The sequence below is a fragment of the Corvus hawaiiensis genome, chromosome 12 (genome assembly GCF_020740725.1).
Source record: "Corvus hawaiiensis isolate bCorHaw1 chromosome 12, bCorHaw1.pri.cur, whole genome shotgun sequence".
NCBI lineage: Eukaryota > Metazoa > Chordata > Aves > Passeriformes > Corvidae > Corvus > Corvus hawaiiensis.
Window position 1 is genome coordinate 1219459 of NC_063224.1, and position 22299 is coordinate 1241757.

Genomic DNA, 22299 nt, shown 5'->3' on the forward strand with positions numbered 1-22299 from the left:
ACGACGAAATGGAGTGCCCCGATCCCCTGGCACCCCGCAGCACCCTTCACCACGCTCCCCCATCCACTCAGGACCAGCCACGCGGCCCCAGGGCAGCCCAGCGGGTTTATTGTCGGAGGGGACATACAGAACAGCCATGCCAGCCCAGGGCACCGGGCACCCCGGCACAGCCAGGGCTTGGCACAGAAGCGGGGCGAATGCAGGGACTGTGAGTGTCCCACAGCAGGATCCATCCCCCAAGAGCTGCCCGCAGCCGCATCCGTCCTCCCGGGAGCTGCAGGATCCATTCCACCGGGGGCTGTGGGTGCCCCACGACAGGATCCATCCCCGCGGGGGCTGGTGGCAGGGACAGAAGGGGATGGCAGGGACAGCGGGAACGGGTCCTTTTGCCCCCTGGTCCATAATGTATATAAATATAGAGGCTGTGTGTATCCATCCTATGTATATATGTACATCGGGGGGCTGTGCCGGGGTGACCGGCACCCCCGTGGCGACCATCACCGGGGCGCCCGGCCCTTCACTTGAGCCACGCGTCGCTGTAGAGGGAGCGGGCCTTGGCGTGGCGCCGGGACGCGGCGCTGGCGTTGAGGACGGCCACGCTGCGGCGGCTGGAGCTGACCACGTCGGTGACGAAGCCGGCGCAGTCGGAGCAGACGTCGCGCAGGACCGAGCCCTGGGCGTAGATGTGGGGGAATTCCTCCTCCACCCGGCGCCAGCACGGCCCCGAGAGCGAGCTGCGGCACAGGGTACCCCGTCAGCCCCCGGCGGGGGAGGAGGAGGGGAGGAGGGGAGGAAGGCTCAGGAACTCACTGGAAGGGCTCCCTCCGGCGCAGCGGCACGGCCTTGGGCAGCAGCGAGCCCGGCAGGCTCTCGAAGCCCAGCGCGTAGACGGGGATGTGAGCCAGCTTCTTGGAAGGCATCTTCATCTACCGGAATGCGGGAGTCAGGGCGGGATGGGACAGGGACAGGGATGGGATAGGGATAGGGCACACAGGGATGCAGATGGGTCAGAGATAGGTACAGTGACAAGGCAGGACAGGGACAAAATGGGGCAGGAGAGGGACAGGGCAAGGGCAGGGGCAGGGTAGGACAGGGACACAGTGGCACTGCTCAGAGCCAGTCCCTTACCTTTAGACTGCAGGAGCTACAGACAGACCTGGGGACACAGAGAGGTGGGTGAGAGGGGCCATTGTGGGGACCCTGCTGCTGCCCCCCCCAGCCCCGTGACACGGCGCAGCTCGGCGCAGCTCAGCGTGGTGCTCACCGCTTGCAGAAGAAACACGACGCAGGCCAGGAGAAGAGAGGGAACTTGGCCCTGCAGCAGCAGCAGACCTGTGGGCAGAGCAGGGTCAGCTGGGGGCAGGTGGGGGGGGACACATGGCCCGCAGTCCCTCCAGCCCCCGATTCCCACCTTCCCCCTCCGCAGGCTGCTGTACAGCTCCTTGCTCTGCAGGAACTTCTCCATCTCGGCCTTGACCAGCACTCTGCGCACGTTGATCATCTCCTCCACAGTCAGGGCCAGGCTCTCCACGGGGTGGCTGAACTCCTGTGGGACAGGGGATGATGTCACACCAGACTGTGGCACAGGGCATGGTCCAGAGCACTCCTGTGCCAGAGCAGAGCATCCCTGGCATTGGCAGAGCATCCCAGGACAGCCAGAGTATCTCCAGCACAAGGACACCCCAGCCACCATGTGTCCTCACGCCAGGCTGCCATGCACCCATGGACATGCTTGCCTGGTGTCCCCAGCCCCAGTGTTCCCAGCTGGCGTCCCCAGAACCCACCAGCCAGAGGTGCTTGGAGCTGCTGGCGGGGGCAGCGCTGGATCCGTCCTCTGGCCTCTCCTCCACGGCGCCGAGGGCAGCCCGGGGTAGTGCTGGGCCATCTGGCAGTGGGTGGCAGCTGGCGGGGACAGAACCTGCAGGGAGGGACAGGGAGGCCGTGGCAAGGACGTGTTTCCCGGCGCCACCACTGGTGAAAGGCGCGGCACAGATCCCCTGGGGACACGGACACGGGGACCCCTGGCGGTACCTGAGCGGGGCCGGGGCTCGGGCTGCAGCGGCTCTGGGTCCCGAGGCGCAGCCTGGTCACCCCCCAGCTGACTCTGCAGCTGTGCCAGGTCCCGCTCCGAGAAGGAGCGATCCCGCTTCAGCGGCACCTCCGTGGCTGGAGAGTCCTCCTCCTGCGAGGCCATGGGCACCGTGTCACCAAGGGCACCCCGGCACCTCCCGTGTTTCCCCACCTCTGCAGGTTCCCCCTTGCCTCGGAGAGGTTCATCTCCTCCATCTCGGCCAGGGTGGGCGCCTTGAGCAGGACGCGTGGCCGCGGGCGCACAGGCGCGGCGCTGGCCGGGCACCGGGACAGCTCGAGGCAGGAGCTGGAGCTCAGGTGGCCGGCGCAGGCGTGCGGGATGCAGGGCAGGGAGCTGTATCCTGCGGAGGGATGGGCTCAGCGCCGTGGGGATGGGCACACAGGTGGCATGGCACAGCGGGGAGGGGACACCGGTACCTTTCTGCTCCACGGGCCGGAGCTTCCGCTCCTGCCTGATCTCCTCCAGGATCTTCTCGTGGAGCGTCCTCTGCTTCTGGGGCAGCGGCCGCAGCCGCCTCTCTGATGCCTGTGGGGTGCACAGATGGGACCTCAGGTGGTGGCCGTGGCTCGGGGATGGCACCGCCAGGGTGGGGATGGCACCGGTGGGACCCACCAACACTGTCACGCCAGCAGGTGGCCTGGTGCTGGCACTCACCTGCTTCAGGGGGGGCCGGGAGCGGATGAAGTCGAGTATGAGCTCGTGGGCATCCTTCTTCACCCGGGGGGGGATGTCTCCATCCACCTGGGGAGGGAAGGGGGTCAGTGCTGGGCTGGAGGGTGGCAGGATGGAGGGCAAGGGGCTGGCACGGTGGCCATGCTCACCATAACTTTGCGGAGTTTGTAGTTGCGGGCACGGATGTCCTGCATGAGCATCTCGAAGGGCGTGAGCTGGTACTCGGTGGGCAGAGGGTTGAACTGCTTCTCCTGCACCTTCTTCAGCTTCACACCGTGCCGCAGCTCCCGCATCAGCTGCACCCACAGCCGGGCCTGGGGGGACACACGGACACGGCGTCAGTGCCCACCCGTCCCCGGCACGGCCCCCATGCCCGGCCCCGCTGCCGTACCCAGTCTGTGTTGCGCAGGTTGCCCAGCTCCGCCGCCGGCCGCTCCTCCTCTTCCTCATCCTCTTTCAGCTTCTGCAGTAGCTGTTGAGGCACGAGATGCTGTCACCCTGTCCTGGCGGCACTGAAGGTGCAGCCAGGACTGTACCATGGAGCTGCAGCACTGAGCTGCACCCCAAAACACCCTGATTCCCAGCCAGCATGGCAGTCCGGGAGAGGGTGTATGGCCAAACACCGGCACCAACAGCCCTGGTTGGGGTGGGCAGAGGGGGCACTGCAGTCTCCCCGGTCCCTTGTCACTGCAGGTGTTTTCCCCAGCAGGGCAGTGATGCCAGCGGGCACCCATGCTCACCTCCTTGGCATCGCGGATCTTGGCGAGGAAGGCCATGAGCTCCACGGTCTCTGCGAAGAGGGCGCGGCAGACAGCCTGGTAGTGCGCCGGGGCGCCGGCGGGGTCGGCCAGGCGGGCGGCACAGCAGCGCATGGCCTGGCCGAAGGTGCGCACGGAGCGAGGCGGCCCCTCGCCCCCCTCCTCCTCCTCATCCTGCCCCCCATAGCCCTCGTCGGCCGTGGCGCAGCCGCTGTCCTCGGAGTCGCTGTTGGTCATCAGGTCGATGAGCTGCTCCAGGCGCGGGCTCAGCTCCCGCTCCTCGTTCTCGTCCAGCCCCCAGTCCAGCGCCCGGTACACGGCAAAGCCTAGCGACTGCACCATCTGCGGGAGACAGCACTGGCGGGGGAGCGGATGCACCCTGGCACCAGTTGTCCCCGCCCCCTCCTTGGTGCTGGGTCCTGTCCCAGGACCTGTGACCCCCGGGCGAGGGGGGCAGGGGGCCGTGCCCACCCCACACCGGGCTGTGATGGCCCCCACGTACCTGGGCTTCGGCGGAGGGCGTCAGCAGCGCGGGCAGGTCTGGGGGAGGAGGGCAGAGTCACCGCTGGCACCCATGGCCCTGTGCTGAGTACCCCACCCCGCATCACCCACCCGCTCCGGCTGTGGGGCCCCCACCCTGAGCCGCTCACATCCCCAGCTGCTCCTCCCCCCAGCTGGGATCCCTTCCCTTGCTCATCCCATCCTGGCCTGGTCCCAGGGCATGGCTCCATGGGACAGTGGGCACCTGCACGTTGAGCCCTGGTATCAGGCAGTGCTGGCACAGCCTTCTGGAGGGCACACTGTGGGGGCACAGGCACCCAGGTACCCCTCACCCCCGGGGCTGGAGGGAACTGAGAGCTCTACACCCATGGGGAGATGCCCCCTGCACCCATCTGGGATGGTGGGCACTGGCAATGCGGACACCAGGAGCGTGGGTACCAGCAGCACAGGCACCAGCAGTGTGGGGACTGGCAGCCACAGCTGGAGCATGGCACACACAGGGAACCCAGGACATGCTTGTGGGCAGCTTGAACCCCCCTGGCAGCTGCAGGACAAGGAACACGAGTGGCCTCTGCAGTGTCCTCAGGGCTCCTGGCTCCGCTTCCCTCATTGTTAGCTCTGCATTGAGCTGATCAATGTGGCAGCCACAAGGATGTGCCAGTCGTGTGCCAGCCGTGTGCAAGCCAGGAACGGACAGGAAAGGCAGCACAAGTGGTGGCCCTGCCATGGTACCACACACAAGCCCATCAAGAAACCATGTCCCAGACTGTGCCTGGCTCCCACTGCAGTGCCAGCCTCTGGGATGCCACCTGCTGGGTCCCAGCAGCTCCCTCCAGCCACTGGGGCACAGCTGAGGAGGGAATTCCCATAGGCTAGGGGACAGGAGAGGTTCCAGAGGGTGCTGCTGGCTCACCCAGCCTGGATCCAGCCCTGTGCCCTGGCAGAGCTGCAAAGCCACATGCCAGGCCAGTGCCACCACCTGCCCTGGCACCCGGAGGCACCTGGAGCCCTCAGGCTTCACTGTGAAGGCTTCACTGGTTCTTCCGTGGGGAGATGGCTCGGGTTGGCACAGAAGCAGCCTGGGAGCAGGAGGTGGCACAGTGGCACTAGTAGGTGGCACTGGCAGGTGACACCGGCTCCAGCCCTGCGGTAGCTCAGGGCAGGGTGTGGGGCCGTTCTCATGCAGGACCAGTGGAGCCGGTGTGACCACGCCATGCCCAGCTGCCACAGGCACGTGCCATGCCTGTGCGTGTCCCTGCCCTGGGCATGGAGCCACCTGATGCGCCCCGGTGTCTGCTCAGCCACCGGCACCGAGGACACACAGTGACCCCGCAGTGTCCCTGCCCAGTGTGGGCGAGGCCACACAGTGACCCCATGACACCAGGTTCCATCGCTGGTGGCCTTGCTGTGGGCGAGACGGGTGGAGACGTTGGCCATGCTCCAGGTGCTCCTTGTGGCATTGAGCCGCCCCGGTGTCACTGCCGGCAGCCAGCCTGGTGACACCCCGGAACCGTCACAGCCATGCCTGGCAGTGCAAGGCACCTGTGGAGGGATGGCTGGGAGGCCAAAGGGCAGGGATGGGGCTGTCCCGTGTGCCACTGCCTGGGTCTGGAGCGGGGGACAAAGTCCCGGGCGGTGCAGATGTGGGTGACAGGTGCCTGTGCTGTGTGGGTGTCCATGCGTCCGTCCGTCTGTCCTTGCTGTGTGTCCTGCAGCCCCATGGTGGGTGCCAGGACCACGCAAACATCCCCACCTGGCTCCAGCCTCCCTGGGTCACCCGGGACACCCAGTGCTGGTGACCTTGTTGGTGCCAGTGCCGGTAGCAGTGCCACACCAGTCCCAGACCCCCAAGTCACCAGCCCACCCCCTCCCCCAGGCCTCAGCGCAGCCCTTCCACTGATACCGGCAGTGCTGGTGTCAGTCCCCCTCGCCAGGGCCAGGGCTTGGGGCTCACCCTCACCCCTGCCCGGTGTCGCCTTCCTGCTCCCCGCTGATGGGACCGGCCTTTTTTCCTGTCCTCACAGTCTCTCTGGCGACCCCCGGCACTACTCCCCTGCTGCCGGTGCCTCGGTGCCTGCCCCCCATCTCCGGTGCCGCTTCTCCTGCCCATCTGCTGCTCCGGTACCGGTTTTTCCCCGCCGCTGCCGGTGCGCCCCCCCCGCTGCCGATACCCCCGGTCCCTCCGCGTCCCCGACGCTGGTGCAGCACCCCCTGCCGGTGCCGGTAAGTCCCGGTGCCGGTAAGTCCCAGGTCCCCGCTCTTTGTGCTGGTAAGTCCCGATGCCCCGGGTCCCGGGGCCGAGAAGTCCCGGTGCCAGTAAGCACCGTACGCTGCTCCCGGTGCCAGCAAGCACCGGTGCGGGTAAATCCCAGCGCCTCGCTCCTGGTGCCAGTAAGCCCCGGTGCTGGTAAGTCCCGATATCCCGGATTCCGGTGCTAGTTAGCCCTGGTGCTGGTAAGCTCTGGTGCCCCCGTGCCGGTAAGTCCCAGTTCCCCGTTCCTTGTGCTGCTAAGCTCCGGAGCAGGAAAGCCCCGGCGCTGGATCCCAGCGCCGGTAAGCTCCGGTGCCCCGCTTTCGGTGCCGGTAAGCCCCGGTGCCTCGCTCCCAGTGTCGGTAAGCTCCGATAAGCCCCAGTGCCAGTAAGTCCCGGTGTCCCGGGTGTCGGTGCCGGTAAGCTCCGCTAAACCTTGGTAAACCCCGGTGCTCCGCTCCCGCGGTGCCGATAATTCCCAGTGCCGGCAAACCCTGGTGCCCCGCTGCCGGTGCCCGTAAGCCCCGGTGCCCCGGTGCGCCCCGGTGCGCCCCAGCAAGTCCTAGTGCCCGTAAGCCCCGGTAAACCGCGGTAAGCCCCGTTTGGCGGTGCCGTCCCGTCCCCCCCACCCCCCCCCCCCCCGCGCGGGCACCGCCCGCTCCCGCCCCCCCCGGCGGCGGCGGCCCTCACCGTGCGGCGGGGCGGGCAGGCGGACGGAGCCGTCGGCGCGGAGGCGGATGTCGGCGGTGCGGAGCGGCGCGGGGGCGACGGGGGCGGCGGCGGCGGCGCGGCAGCCCTGGAAGCAGAGGGCCCAGGCCTGCTCCTCGTTCAGCGGCTGCTCGTAGCACTTCAGCACCTCCTCCAGGGACAGCTCCCGCGGCGGCCCCGCGCCCGCCCGCGCCATCGCCCCATCCCGCACCGCCGAGCGCGGGCGGGGCGCGCCGGGCGGGGCCGACGGGGCGGGGCCACGCGGGGCCACGCCCCAATTGACCACGCCCACGACGTCTCCCCATCCCGCACCGCTGGGGCGCGCGGCGGGGGCGGGGCCACGAAGGGGAGGGGCGGGGCGACGGGGAGAGACCCCGCCCCCCACACCGGCACCGGCACCGGCACCGGCACCGGCACCGGCACCGGCACCGCCGCAGGCGCCCGCCGGGAGGGGCCCCGGTGGCGCTGGGGGGCACCGGGCGGCTCGGGACGGCGCGGGGCCGGGCGGTTCGGGACGGTGCGGTACAGTAACGGTACGGGGCGGCACGGCACGGCACGGCGCGGTGAGCTCGGTACAGACTGGCACGGCACGGCATGGCGCCGTGTGGCGCGGCACGTTACAGCACGGCTCGGTGTGACATGGCTCGGTACGGTTTGGCACAGCTTGGTACAGAGTAGGATGGGGCAGTAGAGTGTGGCATGGCACAGCACGGCTCTGTACAGTATGGTATGGCTCAGAATGGCACAGCTTGGCATGGCGCGACACAGCTCGGCTCTGCATGGCTCAGCAGGGCGCATCACAGCTCAGTACCGGTGGCACAGCTCAGCATGGCATGGCTCAGGGCAGTACAGAACAGCTCAGCACCGATGGCACAGCTCGGCATGGCATGACATGGTACGGCACAGCTCAGCACAGTGTGGCACAGTACAGCACAGCTCGGCCCAGGCTGCCAGGCTGCAGGGCTGGGAGCAGGGAGTGGTTGTACTGGGCTAACTGGGTGCAGAGTGCAAGGTTCGGGGCACACAGCTGGGCACAGGACACAGGGCGCGAATCGCAGGGCATGTGCTGGTGGCAGTGCCCAGCATGGGTGCAGAGCAGTGCTTGGTGACAACCCCGAGGGACATGAGACCCCCCTGTGCCCCAGGAGGAACAGGGTGTCCATGGCCCATGGCTCGGCCCCAGCCCTGGCTCTTGCCCCATGGAGCCCACATGCCACATGTGGGGCAGCACATGCAGGGACACGATGGCCTTGGCACCAGGGTCACCTGGGGACACACGAGCGGGAATGAGGGCAGGAACATGGGATTGCCAGTGCCCACGGGGACTCCTGCCACGAGGCACCTGCCCTGTGGGGTGCTGGGGGAGCCCTGGGGCACTCGGCTGGGATGAGGAACTGGCACAGGGAAGGGGCCAGGCTGGGACAGGAAAACTTCCTGGAGGGAAGGACAAGAGCTCCAGATGCCAGAGTGGTTTGGGCATGGCCAGGAGCAGCAGGAGCTGGGTGAAGGTACCAGGATGAGCTGGGAATGGGAATATGATGTGGGGGGTTGGCATCCTGCAGCCACTGGGAAAGTCTAACATGAGAGCAGGATCACCTTTGGGCACCAGCTGGTCCCTTCAGACACATGGGGAGGGCAGGATTGTCCTGACGGAGCAGAAAGGACAACCAGTGCATGGGAAAGGTCAGAGGGAGCAAATGAACACTCTTGTCATGATGAGCTTCCCGTTTCCATGATGGAAGGAGAATAAAACCCTGTCTCAGCTCCATTAACCAATGAGCATAAACTGGGATCAATCCCAGAGCTGTGCTGGCAGGGCTGGGACAGGGATGGAGCTGACACACGGCTGCTCATCTGTCCCACATGGCCAAAGCGCTGCTCCAGGCCTGGAGACATCTATCAAAGAGCCCGGGATGGAGGAGAAAAGCCCTTCAGTGCCCATCCCAGAGAACCTGAACAGTGCCAGCTCCATCTTTGGGGAAGAAAATGGGATAATGGAGCTGGAATACCGAGAAACACAGCTCTGCATGGTGCCCTGGTGTTTGAGAAGGGGGAGAAGGGCTATGGGTGACCCAAGGTGTTCGTGCATCTCCGAGAGCGCTCAAATGCCCCATGGGTGGGTGGGACCACGTTGCAGGGAGTTAGGAGCACGGTGCCAGCTTCATCTCCAGCTGGATCCACGCGGGATCCTGCACAGCTGCAGCCCCCGGAGCAGCTCGTGGCCGCGGCGCCGACATCTGGGTCTGAACTGAGAGGTTTGAACGCCCCGTTTACCCTGTAATCAGCCGGTTTGGAGCCTGCTTGGGAAGCAACTTTCCGGGAGGAAAGCCACCCGTGCTGGCCACCGGAGCAGGGCCGTGCCGTGCCGGCTGCCAGCTTTCCAGCGCCTCTGGACACAGCCGGGGCGGCAGCGTCGGGATGGGAGCAGGAGGACGTGCGGCGTTTGAAGGAAAACCCACCCTGCAGGATTCGTGGGAAAGCATTTGCATGATAAAGCACGGAGCCCTTTGCTTTGGGTAAATCTGTAATTAATATGGAATCGTGGTGTAATTAAAAGCTGCCGGCTGGAAAACACAAACAGAAGCCAAGCGTGTGTGTGGATGAGGGAAATAGAATTAAACCCGAAAGAAATAGGGGGGAAGGAAAGATGAAGAGTTTGGGAAATGGTGTCAGAGCACTATGGGAGGGTTGGAATTCCTGGCTCCTTCAGTGTGGAAGCAGGATAAGGCACGGAGTTGGGATGGAGGGCAGGCAGAGCCCTTCCCCAGCCACCTGCAGCAGGGCTGTACCCCTGTTTCCTTGTGGATAATCCACTCCCGTGGGTTTCAGCTCTCATATGCAAAAAAAATTCCTTACAAAGCCACAGGAACCTGGGATGACTGCACAGAGCACCTGTGGGGTGGATGTGCCTCTCCTGCCTTCCCTCCATGCTGCAGTAAACTGGGAACATGGAAGGAGGGAGCATTTTACTTGGCAGTTTGCTCCTGCTGTGTGCTGGCCTCGGATATGGCTGGAGTTTGAGGGGGGACACTCTGAGACACACCTTGGGGACATTCGGGACCACTCCAGAGGCATTTGGAATACCCTTGGGGACCTCAGGAACACCCTGGGGACCTTGGGGACACCATGAGGACTTTAAGGTCACCCTTGGAAACTCCCTGGAGACCTTGAGGACATTGCAAGGACCTTGGGAACACCCTTGGAGACCCTGGGAATAAACCCCAGGAGCACTCTGGAATGCCAAGCTCCCAGCCAGATGCCTGCTGGGGCTGGTTGCGATGGGGGATCCCAAAATCTGGGGCTGCCCAGACCCCCCCCACTTACCCCCTCCCCCAAAATCTGGGGCTGACACAAACTTGACGATGGCATTGGGGGTTAAAGTGACTCAGGAATGTGACTCTGGCAAGGATTCCCAGGCTCGGTGCCGTGGGGCCTGTCCGCAGTGGGATCCCATGGCACTGTCAGTGCTGGATGCGCTGGCACTGCCGGGAAGTTCTCCCTGGCTTGGCATCATGTGCTGCTGACTCACACCCTGCCAGGGCCAGCACTGCAATAAACCATCCCACATCCCACGGCCAATCCCAGCCGGAGCTGCTTCCAATGGTGGACACCCTCGGGGGCTTCATCTTTCAGTGAAGAATGACCACTGTGGCTCCAAGCCACAGTGGCCAACAGCAGTGGTTCGTTGTCAGGAAGGATCAGATCAGAGGGAAAAGCCCTCTGGGAATTCTACTCTGCTCCCTGTGAAACTTTGCGGCGATTCTGGACATAAAGAGATCTGAGGAAAAAGAGGGAGAGGGGTGTTGGACACGGGCCTGGAGTGCCAGGACAAGGGGGAATGGCTTCCCACTGCCAGAAGGCAGGGTTAGATGGGATACTGGGAAGGAATTGTTCCCTGGGAGGGTGGAGAGGCCTTGGCACAGGGTGCCCAGAGCAGCTGTGGCTGCCCCTGGATCCCTGGCAGTGCCCAAGACCAGGCTGGACATTGGGGCTTGGAGCAGCCTGGGACAGTGGGAGGTGTCCCTGCCCATGGCAGGGGGTGGAAATGGATGGGCTTTGAGATCCCTTCCAGCACAAACCATTTTCTTCCAATCCAAACCATTCTGTCATTCCATGATTTATTCTCCCAGCAATGCTGGTGATTCTTCCCTTTGGGATTTCCAGCCGCTCTTGTCCCCTTCCCTGGGTGGGATCAGGGTCAGCAGCATCCTCACCGCTCAGAACTGACAGGACTGGAGTCCCCCACCCTATCCCCCACACTCTGCAGCTCACAGCCCGTGCGGAGCGGGTCCCCTCACGGTGCCTGACCCCCCGTGTTGTCCCACATCCCTCCGTGTCCCCCTCCCGACACGGCCGCGCTGCCCCGCCGCTCCCGCCGCCCTCCCCAACATGGCAGCTCCCACCTCCGCCACTACCAAGAGGGCGGCGGAGGGGCGGGACCACGCCGCGCTTCCAACCAATGGGCAGAGGCGGCGGGGGGGCGCGAGCGCGGCCGCTCGTCCGTTCCAGCCAATGGGGAAGGCGGGCTCGGCCGGCGGGAGCCAATGGCGGCGCGGGCTGGCGTGGCGGGAAGCGGCGGCCCGCGATGGCGGGCGCGGGCGGGAGGAGCTGGCGGGACCTGCTCGGTACGTGCGGGCTGAGGCGGCCCCGGGGCAAGCTCCGCGCCGGGCGCTCCCCGCGGGGACCGCGGAGGGGACGGGGGGCGTGAATGTCTCCTCTCTGCCCTCATACACCCCTTCTGTCTACCTGCACACACATCTCTCTGCCCCCATGTCCCGCTCCATCCGCCCCGCTCTGCCTTCCTCAAGGCCCCCGAGCCCTGGTACACGCCATCTGCCCTCATGTCCCCAGTCTGTTTTCTTCGCACCCCCGCTCTGCCCTCGTCCACCAGCAGCAGGGAGCGGGCGGTGATCTCGGGGTGCCCTGGGAACACGCTGGTCATAAACCCAAACTTCTCAGCAGGGAGAGCCAGGAAGCGGAAAAGCCCCTTTGGGAGCGAAGCGGAGCTCCAGGAAGCGGCTCTGCGGCTGCTGGAACACCACCAGAACCTGAGTGACCTCCTCCTGGAGGTAGGAACGGGACAGTTCAGGGTGGCATAGTGGGAGATCCCAGCTGGAGGTGGGTGCCAGTGCTGGAGTCAATGTCCCAGGAACAGAGCTTTCCGTGATACGTGGAAAGAAAAACCAACGCTGTAGGAATAGATGAAGTTGAAAGGTTTGTGTTGGAGAAATGAGATTGTGTTATCCCTTTTTTATCAATGTTTTACTTTTACAGACTAAAAATGGTTAAGCGTGGTTTGGATTTGGGAAATCCAGTACATTTTCCTTTGAGTCAGACCTGGCTTCTTGTGAATGTAGGGAAAACAAATCAGGAGAGACTTGGCTTTTCTCTGAATTGCCAACCACTTCAGACTGACATGACTGTCTTCGTGACAAGCTTGTCTTGAGCCACTGTTGTGATTTGGCCACGTTCTCCCTCTCCTCACACACTGATTTTACAGCTGCAACAGATAATGTAAATATCTCCCATAGTTCAGGATCTTTCTTTCTCTAGAGAATATTTCTCTTTATAAAAAGAAAAAGGGGATTTAACTAGAAAATGATCCAACATTTGGACATGTTTCATCAAATATTTATGGCCACGTGGCTTCATAGAAAGGACTTGAAAGATAGAGATTATAGAAATTCTGCTCCTGGTGCTGCTGCTGAGCTGTTTGGTCCCTGGGGATGAGGAACTTCGACCTGTATCTCCTTCTTTCTGCATAAACTGACAATAGCTAAACATACGTCTCTTGTAGGGTGCCATGAAATCTCTGCTTTTCCCTTCCCATGTGGGAGCTGTGTGTTAATTTCACTTCACTACAGGGATAGGTTTGTAAATGTGTGTGTCAGACATCTAAGAGTTTTATGGTTTTATTTGCTTTCCAGGTGGGAGATTCAGCCAAGCCAGATGTGCAGGATGGGGCTGAGCACCGGGGAGTGTCACCAGAGTCATTTATAGGTGAGCATCTCCCAGGCCAGATGTGGGGAAGAACTCTTCCTCAACACTGAATTTTTGCCTTTAAATGCAACCCTAGTCTTACTTTCTTTTCATTGTTCTGGTCTTGTTTCTTACTTACCTGGTGATGACAGTTTTCTGCTTTGCTCTTTTGTTTAGTCTCTGTTCTTCAGGAGCAGGCCTCAAAACTGGGTGTGCCCACAGCAACCTTGGCAGCCAAAAACGCTGTTGCCAACGTGGAGCGGATCTGCCAGGGTTCTGCCAGCCCCTCACGAGTCCCACTGCTGACCTCTGACCAGAGAGTAAGGGGAAAGCTTTATCTTTAATTTATCAACAAAACAGCACTGTTAGGTTTGACTTTAAGCCCAGTTTATCTGCTCTGATAAAGCCCCAAACACGAGCGGGCAATTATTCACTGCGGTGTTTGATTTGCTTGCAGAAGTACAAGATATATAAGAAGAGAAGTTTAGGCCTTTCCCCTGAATTCTCTCCACCATTTGACCCTTTAAAAAGCAGCAAACAGGGCAAAGCAACAAATGGTTTTTCTGATAATGTCTTATTCACAAAGGGAATTATTTCTTCTTCATTTCTGGGGTGATGCCAGAAGAGGTTGTCCTGCTTGCTTCAGACTGTGAAGGATTTGCTGGCAAACAACACGTTCTGTCGCTCCCTCTTCTGCCAGGAAATGTGGAAAATGAAGGTGAGAACTCATGGAGAAACATTGTGGTGTTACAGGCCATGAGATTTCATCCACGGGATGTGGCATCTCTGAATTCCTGAGAATGACTGGTCTTCCTGACCTTCCAAAAGCATGAGCTGGATTATAAATGGTGGGGGTTCTTGGTTATTTTGTTTATTTTAGAGCAAGTTCAGTGGCAATTTCCTTGTTTCTGCAGTGGGATTTGCTTTTTCAACTCAGCTGAGGTTTGGAGTTATTTCAATTATTGGGAACTGTCACAAAAGGATATTGACAGCACCTTGGTGATCAAGTGCTGGTTTTGGGGTGCTCTCCAGGTCCAGTGCAGGAACTCCCAGCTGACTGTGGGGTGGCACAGTCCCAGAGCCCTTCATGTGCTTTGCCAGCAATATTCCAAGTGTCTTTGGCATCCCGGTTCTCCGCTTTGTTTACCTGGGAAGGGCGATAAGACAAAGTGAGGTCACAGAGAAAGAAACCAGATAGCAGATAACAGCTTGTGCTGCCTCACAAACGGGATGTCTTGATTTCATCTGGGTGTGTTTTGTGGAGACAAGTGGTGCTGTGAGTGGAGTTAAGGGCTTTTTATGAGTGGGGCAGGTCTGATTCCTCGCTGCTCTCATGGGAAAGGAGGAGAAGGCTGATCTGCCCGGATAAAGGGCCGTGCTCTAGTCTCAAATATCCGCTCCTGAGCTGAAAATAGAACCTGTGTGTTTCACAGGCTGATTAAGATCTCCTGGTCCTGGGGCAGACATGGGGATAAATGAGAGATAACTCTGTAACTGAGGGCGTTACAGTAAGAATTAGGTTGTGAAGACAAATTATGTGGGCGAGTTTGGGGTCAGGGATGAGGCAGCTGCTGGTCACCACAGGAAGCTCCTGGGGCTTTGACTTTCCCCTGTGCCCGAGGCTCCCAAATGCCCCTTCCTTCCCAAGGTGGGAAGGTTTCTTGAAGGTGTTGGTTCTGCCTGGAACGATCAGAAGCTGCTGCTGCACCTTTCCCCTGCCAGGTGCACCCTGCAGTGCTGTTTTGCTGGCTCAGGACTCTCTGGGGCGTGCTGTTCTGGGCAGGAGCTGGAAGGGATGTTACAGGGCAGCAATTTGATCCACACAGGAGCGATGCCTGGTGCACATTTTTGCCAAAGGTTGTTCATTTTTCCTTTGTGTCCATCAGCCTTTCTGCCTGGATGATTGCAGTGGCTCTTCCTGTAGTCTCCTGCAATCCCAGCTCTATTGGGATATGGACTTGAGAGTGTGCACGAACCACTTGAGAGTGGCAGCCTTGTTCCACAGAGAACATAATAAACAGTTAATAGACTAAAGGACAATTCTCTAATCTGGATCTGGATCTGAATTAGCACGACCTGAAACTCAGTTGTGTTACCTGCTTCCTGGGATATCCCTGCTCCTTTGAATCTGCAGAATCAGCGTTATTCCAGAGGGAAAAGGTGGATATATTCATTACTTGTCCATGAAAATTTAAAATGATGATGCATCTACAACCCTAAACCACCCAAAACTTGTAGGAAATACAATCTTTCATCACCAGGTATTTCCTGTGCGGTCAATTAAAAAATTTTAACAGCTTCTGGATAGTTGGAATAAACAGAATTCAGCTTTACTTTTCATGTACCATTTGCAATAGCCAAATGTTAACTGCACAGTGCAGCCTGTGACCTAATGGTGGCATCTCCTTAGGAGCCCCTGGTGCTGGAGGCCGTGTGGCACCTGCACAGCGGTGGCATCGCTGGCCTGGCAGAGCTGCTGGAGAGGTGAGCGGGGCTCTGTGGGTTTGCAGATGTAGCTAATCTCCTAAAGCCTATTGGAATATAATCAGGGATTAGTCATGAGTATTCTGGACTGAGGATATAGTCAGGTGCTGGCAAGGGATCAGATTAGCAGGATTAAGGAGCTGCTGTGGGTTTGGGTGGTTACTCTGGGGTAATTAGCTCAGTTTAGGTGCGGTGGCTCCTCGGTGTCCACCAGCTGGACTCGAGAAGTAATCTTGCTCTGCAGAGGCTGGGTGCTTCCATCTTCACAAAATCTTACATTTTTTGGTCTGGCAGAGTTAATCTCCAGAGAATAGTTAGTCTAAGAATTTTAGTTTTTGGTTTTTGTCCCCCAACGAGTGTCCAAGGCCAGGTTGGACGGGGCTTGGAGCAACCTGGGATAGTGAAAGGTGTCCCTGCCCATGCAGGGAGTGAGACAAGATGAACATTAAGGTCCCTTCCAACCCAACCCATTCCATTATTGCATGATACAGAGCTAACAACTCGCCCATTTGTGAAGTTCAGGTTGTCTCCTTATTGTGTCAAAAGAGTGTCCCAGTGATCTTTTAGGCTTTTGATGCTGGTTTACTTGTCTGTTCACAGTGAAAGCCTTCGGTGCCCACTGTGCTTCCAATTTTAGGGAACCAAGGGCATAGATTAAGAATTTAATTTATTTTTTGAAGCATTTTTACCCAAGTGTCTTAGAAATTGGAACTGAAATTCTTCTAGCAGAGGTTTCTCAATGGAAACATTTTCATGTCAGAGATGAGGAAATACTTGGATGCACAATTTCACACACATTTTTTCCTTTGCATGCGTGTGTTGTGGGATCTTTTTATAAAGCAAATAATATAAAAAGCAACTGTTTGTAAAGCAAACGTGCTGGTCCAAGTTAAATAAATGAAGTGACACATTTAGGGCAGAATGCACAGGTGGCTCTTGCCTGGGCCCAGAGGATGGTGGTGGAGACAGCCAAGCCTTATGGAAAGCAGGAGGCATTGAACTGAAGGTGCTTTTGTGTGTTCCAGGAGCCCAGCAGGCCCAGCAGCAGTGGAGTGGCTCTGCAGCAGCCTCTGTGGCCTCTGTGAGCAGGCTGGGGACATGCCCTGTGGGGACACAGAGCTGGCACAGCGACTTCTCTCAGGCAAGGCCCTGGGCTGGGTGCAGGGCAGAACGTCAGAGGTGTAACAACACCGGCCTCACTTTGGGTTTCCTTACCTCATTTTTCTGGGGAATATATTTTTTATGTATTTGGAAAATTTAGCAAATTTTCTCCCTTTAAAAAGTAATTGATTTGAATTTTTCCATCCCTTGGAGTTATGGTAACTCAGGAAATTGTAGTTGTGGGGGGCATGGTTCAGTGGGGATACGCTGGCACTGTGACACTCTGCAAAGTCTGAGAGATTTTGGGCCAGAAATATTTCATGGTTCCATTTCCTCCCTATCAATTTCTATTATTTATTTTCTTAGTTTATTTAGGCAAAAATCCCTGCAGTCACCGACTGTGGACCAGTGCAGCTGGTCAAGTACAGCCCCTCTGAGTTCTGCTGAGGTTGTGGAGCATAGCTGCAAATTCTTTAGACTTTATAACCCTTGAAGTTCTGGATTCTTTTTCCTGGGAGTAATTTTACTCCAAGACAGTAAATGACTCCTGCTGAGTGGAGGCTTTTCAGAGACTGTTGGGACAGGTGGGAGGGGAAGGAGCAGGTGACCTGTGTGCAAGGGGGATGCTGGAACACCGATTCCTTCCTGATTTGCAGACTTTGCCATCGTGTTTCTTCAGAATGGCTTTGAGCAGGCTTCGGAGCTGGGAAGGAAGGTGGAATTCCAGAAGGTTGCCTACGTAAGGACAAAATGAACCTGGTTACAAATTGTGCTTTAATAAAGGAATTCCATTCATCTCTGGCTCTTGCTGAGTACAAATAATCCAGAGCTTGGAGCAGCAAGGAGAGGGTGGTGGTACAGGTGCTGGACTGGGGGAAATGGTGAAACCAGGAGTGAGACTTTTTGTATGGAGAATTGCTCCAAGGTGGCACATCAAGGCGTTTTTAAACTTCCTTTCACCTGGATTGCTTGGGTGTTCCATTTGAATATGAGACATGGAATGCTGGTGAGGTTGGAAAATGCTGCCCTCCTGTCTATTTTACCTGCTCTACTGCAGAGCCTGAGGTAAAAGTGAAGCTTTAAGAGGGACAAAACTCTTTCTTTGAGTCAATTTACTTTTTCTGCACTGAACTGCAGCTCTTTAAAACTCTAAATCCCTTAATTTGTCAATTTTGAACAGATCTGCCGTGCTGTTTTACAGAGAATGCTGGCATGTAAGTATTGCTGTGATCCCAGCTTTGTGCAGCCACTGCTGTTTCCAAGACTTCTATTCCTTGCTCACTGCTGAATCCCTAAGGAGAAATCCTTTGCCTGGCTGCTCTGTCTGTGCTGTTGTGCATAATATTTATGTCACTGATTTTATTTGCCTCTGCTTTCCCTGTCGTTCTAAAGTGTCTGCAGACACTGCAGTAATTTCTTGCCTTTTATGCTACTTTTTTTTTCTACTCCCAGCTGTAACATCATATAGATACCTGATCCGATTTCCTGGTTTTTAACAGGTTTGCTTGGAAGCAGGTGGAGCACAGAGGTTAGGCCAGGGTCAGTTTTGCTGCTTAGATTTATTTTTTTCTGCCTAGTAAATTAAACTTTGAGTTTACAGTGTTATGAGTGCTTTTGCTGACTCACCGCTTGGATTTGCAGGCTAGTGTTTTCTGAAACCCCTATTTTGGTGCTGAGCAAAGACATCTAATGTAGGTGTGCAGTCTTTAAGCACCAGTGTTTGTGAACTGCAACGTGCCTGCCTTGGCCTGAGCTGCCCTGGTGCTGCTGCTGAGGGCTCAACGCAGCAGTGCCTGGTTTACCAGCAAATCCTGGCGCAGAAGGACTAAACACACACACAGGGGGGTTATTTTTGTCCTGTGTCACAGCTGATCCTCACGGGGAGATGCTGTACCTGCTGTTGTCACGTTCCTTACACCCCTCCCGTGTCCCACACCCCTGGCTGGTGTCACCTGACTGTGCAGCTGCTGTCACTCCTGTCTCCTTAGTGACAGCGCTTCCCCGCTTTCCTTGCTGGCACGTTTCCTGCTCTGCGCTGCTGCAGAGGCTGCTGCTTTTTCTCTGCTGTAAGGTGACCCCATCCCAGGACATGCCACCTCCCCTCCATCCCTGTGGGCACTGCCAGCCCCATCCCTTGCCCCAGGTCTCGCAGGGAGCACTGTCTGTACGCAGAGATGCCTCACAGACCTTGTGAGTTCTTCTGGAAAGGGAAAGCTGCAAGAGAAGTGTTTTATTGTTTAATATGTATGAATCCCGTCTCAGGTGGCCCTTTTACAGTTGAAAAGCAACCCTTCTCAACAGAGGAGCAGGGATTTTGGAGGAGGAGGAACACGCTGTTGGCAGGCAGACAGGAGTCTGCATCCTGCTCTTCATTTGCCCTTCCCGTTTGCGCAGCCTGCACTGCCACACTCGCAGTCTGCCTGCCTGCAAAAATGCATTACACGAGGTTTATATAAGATATTTTATTAGTCCATACTTTTGGGTCACCTTTGAGGGGTCTCACTTCATTAATCTTTGGAGAACATTAGGATTTTTAATGTAAAAGAATTCCCTGTTACTGAAGACCTTCACAGGAGGAGAAGGACAGGCTGGGAGTAGCATGGGAGCAGTGTGTTCACTGTAATGATCTGGCAGTGTTGAACTGCTGTGCCTGAAGATAAGCTGAGTTTATCTCCTTTGCTTTATTCTCCCCTACTTAACCTTAAAGTATTCCTCAGCAGGAGAGCAGAGTGTTACATCCTGATGCTGTGGTGGCACGTGAGGGACTCCGGTTTGCTGCCCCTGCTCAGTAAATGTTTTTTTTTATGTTTTTTTTTTCTTAACTAGATGATTTTAGTACACAAACCAAGCTCCTTTAGCAGTTGAAAGAGGAGGGTTTTCAAGGCAGGGTGGCACAAAGCAGAAGTGCTGCTGCAGCAGACTGCAAAGCAAAGGGTCTCGCAGTCTGTGGGCTCGGAGTGGTGTGGGCTGATCGTCAAGACAACGCGCTGCGCAAGCTGCCAACCTGTTTGATCTCTCCCCGTCGTTTTTGGGGCAGATCGAGCTTTTAAAGGAATTCCTCCGATGCAAACGGCACATTACAAACGCGTGGCCCTCCCCCAGCCTGCTCTTTGCTCGGACCGTGGTTTCCAGGGTGGTTAATTCAGCTCGTGCAAATCCCTGCCTCCAGACAGGCTTCACAGCGCTCACGCTCGCGGATGCACGACACCATTAGGGTTGGGTTTGGAAATGAAATACTAATTTTATATGCATTTTTAGATGGCTTCATTATTAGCATGTTCTTGAAAATGCTTTTAAATTGGTTCAAGGTCAGTGATAATAGTTTCTGAGTCTCTGTGTCACTTTGGAGAATATCTGGTAAGAGTTTAGCGCTGCTGAGTGGCTTCTGCACATTTCCCTAGCAGGGTCATCTTTGCAAAGGGGCACAAATTGCTCATTCCTGTTAGTTCCTGCGTGGGGTTTAGTGTCACAGTTCTTTTCTCATTGGGTTTTTGTGTGTTTTGGGGTACAGGGGTGCTTGATGCTGTTGGTAAAGAGAAGCAGGAAGATGTTTCCATGGTGCAAGCTGTGAGGTTCTGGTAAGAAACGTTCCAAACAGTGTCAGGAGGAGGTTTTCATCCACTGTTGCACTTCTTACTGAAATAGGAGGAATGCTGTGGGGTGTTTTTTTACTTATCTACACGCCCCCCACCCCTCCCAGTGCTACTTGTGCTTGGTATTCTCCTCTAATAAAATATGTGCCGACAAAAGTGCTTGTAAAAAAGATAAGGGCCAGATAGGAAAGTGGGTTCTGGCAGTGCTGGAACCAACTCTGGACCTCCCTCTTGTCATGCCAAAAATTCCCCATCAAGTTTTCTCACTGCTTCTGAGCAGAAACACCTGGAAGGTGCAATCATCTCCAATTCCTGCTTCCAAACTTGTTTTATTTAACTGCTTTGTACATGTCACCTTCAGCCCCGTGCGGGGATACACACCTTAGACTCACATTTATAAATCTGATGGCTACATAGTGTTGAGTAACCACAAGTTGGTTTTGTTTTTAAATACACACAAAAAAGTATATATTTGTGGCAATTTGAGAAGATGGATGTAGAATAAAAATAAGTCATTCACCCTAAGCTGCAGCTGGTTGTTCATATTTCATCAGCAGCTGGTGGATCATATATTACCAATACCTGGCTGATCATAATTAGTCAGTACCTGGTTGATGCTATTTAATCAGTACCTGGCTGATGACCTGGCTGACATTATTTCTGGCATTTCCTTGTCCTTTGCAGGCTGAATGTGTTCAATGTGTCACTTTATGGAAGTGTGGCTCACCCGGATTCCTTGAGGCAGTTTTTCAGACACACCCTGACCGAGGTTCTCACCTACAACCCCGTGCTGAAAGGTGGGAAGGGGCAGGGACAGGTGTCTCCAGGTGTGTCCAGGGCTCTGTCCCATACTGGGGCCCAGCCAGAGCAGCCTCCAGGCTTCTCAGCCCCTTCCCGGGGTCTGTATAAGCAGGGTGCCAAATCAGGCAAAAAAAGTCATCTGAGGGTCATAGTTCGGGAGAAAATTTTGGGCAGGAAGGTTTCTAATCCTGGGTCAGTAATTGTGAAGCTTGATGTTTTTAGGAAGAAATATGTTTGAGCTATAAAATCTCTGGTAAAATCCCCATGAGCTGTGATCTGCTTGTCTGTTGTGTGGGAGAAGCTGTGTCATTGCTGGCTTCCAGATGAAAGAGGTTAATGAAGGAAAAGCTGATTCCTTGCTGATTCTCTGTGCCTGTGCCATGTCAGCCTACGCAGGTGTGATCACAAAACCAGCTCTGGGGTGGCAGTGCCATAATGGAACAGCCCAGTCCTTGTGCCACAGCCCATGTTCAAAAGGCAAATGGGAGACAGAATTCCACTGGGCAGTTTTCATGTGTCTGACTGCACAAGGGAAACTTACACATTTTGGGTGTATTTTAAAGCCTGTTGCTGAAGTTTTCTCTTTCTGGGTGCAGTGTCTGATGCCATCCAGATGCAGAAGGAGTGGAGCTTTACCAGGACTTCTCCACTGCTCACGGCTCTGTATCGCAAAGTACGTCTGCCTGGTGTCACCCAGAGAACTTTATTATCTTGGGTTTACATCCACTGAAATACCTGAAATCAGATTATTGGAAATTAGTGCAACATTATCCAGTTGCAGAATCCAAACCAGTTGCCAGAAACTCTGTGAAGAGGAAGCGTGAAGGGAAGGAACTACAGTGTTTTTTGCTAGTGCAAAGCTCTTAGTGAGAACAAAGATGCTGTTTGGAGACGTGAATTTTCACTGGTACAGAATAAGACGTGAGTTCTGAAAGAATGGGAATTTTACTATTTATTGTAACTGGTGCTGGTTCCAATCCAGGCTGATGTTTGGGCCTGATCAAAAGCTGCAGGATAGCTTGAAAAAGTCACAGAAAAGCCATCTGCCTGTCCATCTTGTCTGCATTCCCCTGTTTCTTGTGGCTGTATGTCCTAGCTAACAGGAATTGCCATCACTCCTCCAGCTGTTGGTGGCATTCAGTGTGAAGGAGTCCATCTGCCAGCTGCAGCAAGTCCTGGAGACCCACGAGGTGAACTGGCAGCATGTCCTGTCCTGTGTGTCCACGCTGGTGGTGTGCCAGGCTGAGGCTGAGCAGCTCTTCAAGGGTAGGTGGGCACTGCCACGCTGGTGTGTGCCTGTGCTGCTGGGGTGGGGAACAGGGGAGTCATCCACGGGGGCCGTCTGGAAAGGATTCCTGC

At 56.8% G+C, this 22299-nt stretch overlaps 2 protein-coding genes across 4 annotated transcripts in view; one reads left to right on the top strand and one right to left on the bottom strand.

Annotated features, from left to right (window-relative positions):
- Window positions 1-86: 86 nt before the first annotated feature.
- Window positions 87-7206, bottom strand: SPIRE2 (spire type actin nucleation factor 2). Its single transcript, XM_048316995.1, has 15 exons — window positions 6965-7206; window positions 4025-4062; window positions 3505-3864; window positions 3156-3236; window positions 2914-3078; window positions 2747-2833; window positions 2509-2617; window positions 2263-2432; window positions 2032-2182; window positions 1785-1918; window positions 1412-1546; window positions 1265-1332; window positions 1129-1156; window positions 811-926; window positions 87-734 (listed from the first exon to the last, which is right to left on the bottom strand). The coding sequence occupies exons 1-15, from the start codon at window positions 7176-7178 to the stop codon at window positions 518-520; spliced, it is 2073 nt and encodes a 690-aa protein (XP_048172952.1). The 5' UTR covers window positions 7179-7206; the 3' UTR covers window positions 87-517.
- A 4344-nt stretch (window positions 7207-11550) lies between these two features.
- Window positions 11551-22299, top strand: part of FANCA (FA complementation group A) — a 32703-nt gene continuing 21954 nt past the window's right edge. For 2 of the 3 annotated variants that reach the window (XR_007206369.1, XM_048316792.1), the window contains exons 1-13: window positions 11551-11607; window positions 11942-12051; window positions 12910-12982; window positions 13139-13281; window positions 13584-13679; window positions 15372-15445; window positions 16471-16586; window positions 17203-17285; window positions 17727-17760; window positions 20058-20124; window positions 20824-20936; window positions 21537-21613; window positions 22065-22206. Coding sequence is in view for 2 of the 3 variants with exons in the window: in XM_048316792.1 (XP_048172749.1) it covers window positions 11568-11607; window positions 11942-12051; window positions 12910-12982; window positions 13139-13281; window positions 13584-13679; window positions 15372-15445; window positions 16471-16586; window positions 17203-17285; window positions 17727-17760; window positions 20058-20124; window positions 20824-20936; window positions 21537-21613; window positions 22065-22206 (1168 nt within the window). In the remaining variant the exon portion in view is untranslated. The remainder of the gene's footprint in view (window positions 11608-11941; window positions 12052-12909; window positions 12983-13138; window positions 13282-13583; window positions 13680-15371; window positions 15446-16470; window positions 16587-17202; window positions 17286-17726; window positions 17761-20057; window positions 20125-20823; window positions 20937-21536; window positions 21614-22064; window positions 22207-22299) is intronic. The other variant, XM_048316793.1, reaches the window with a different exon arrangement.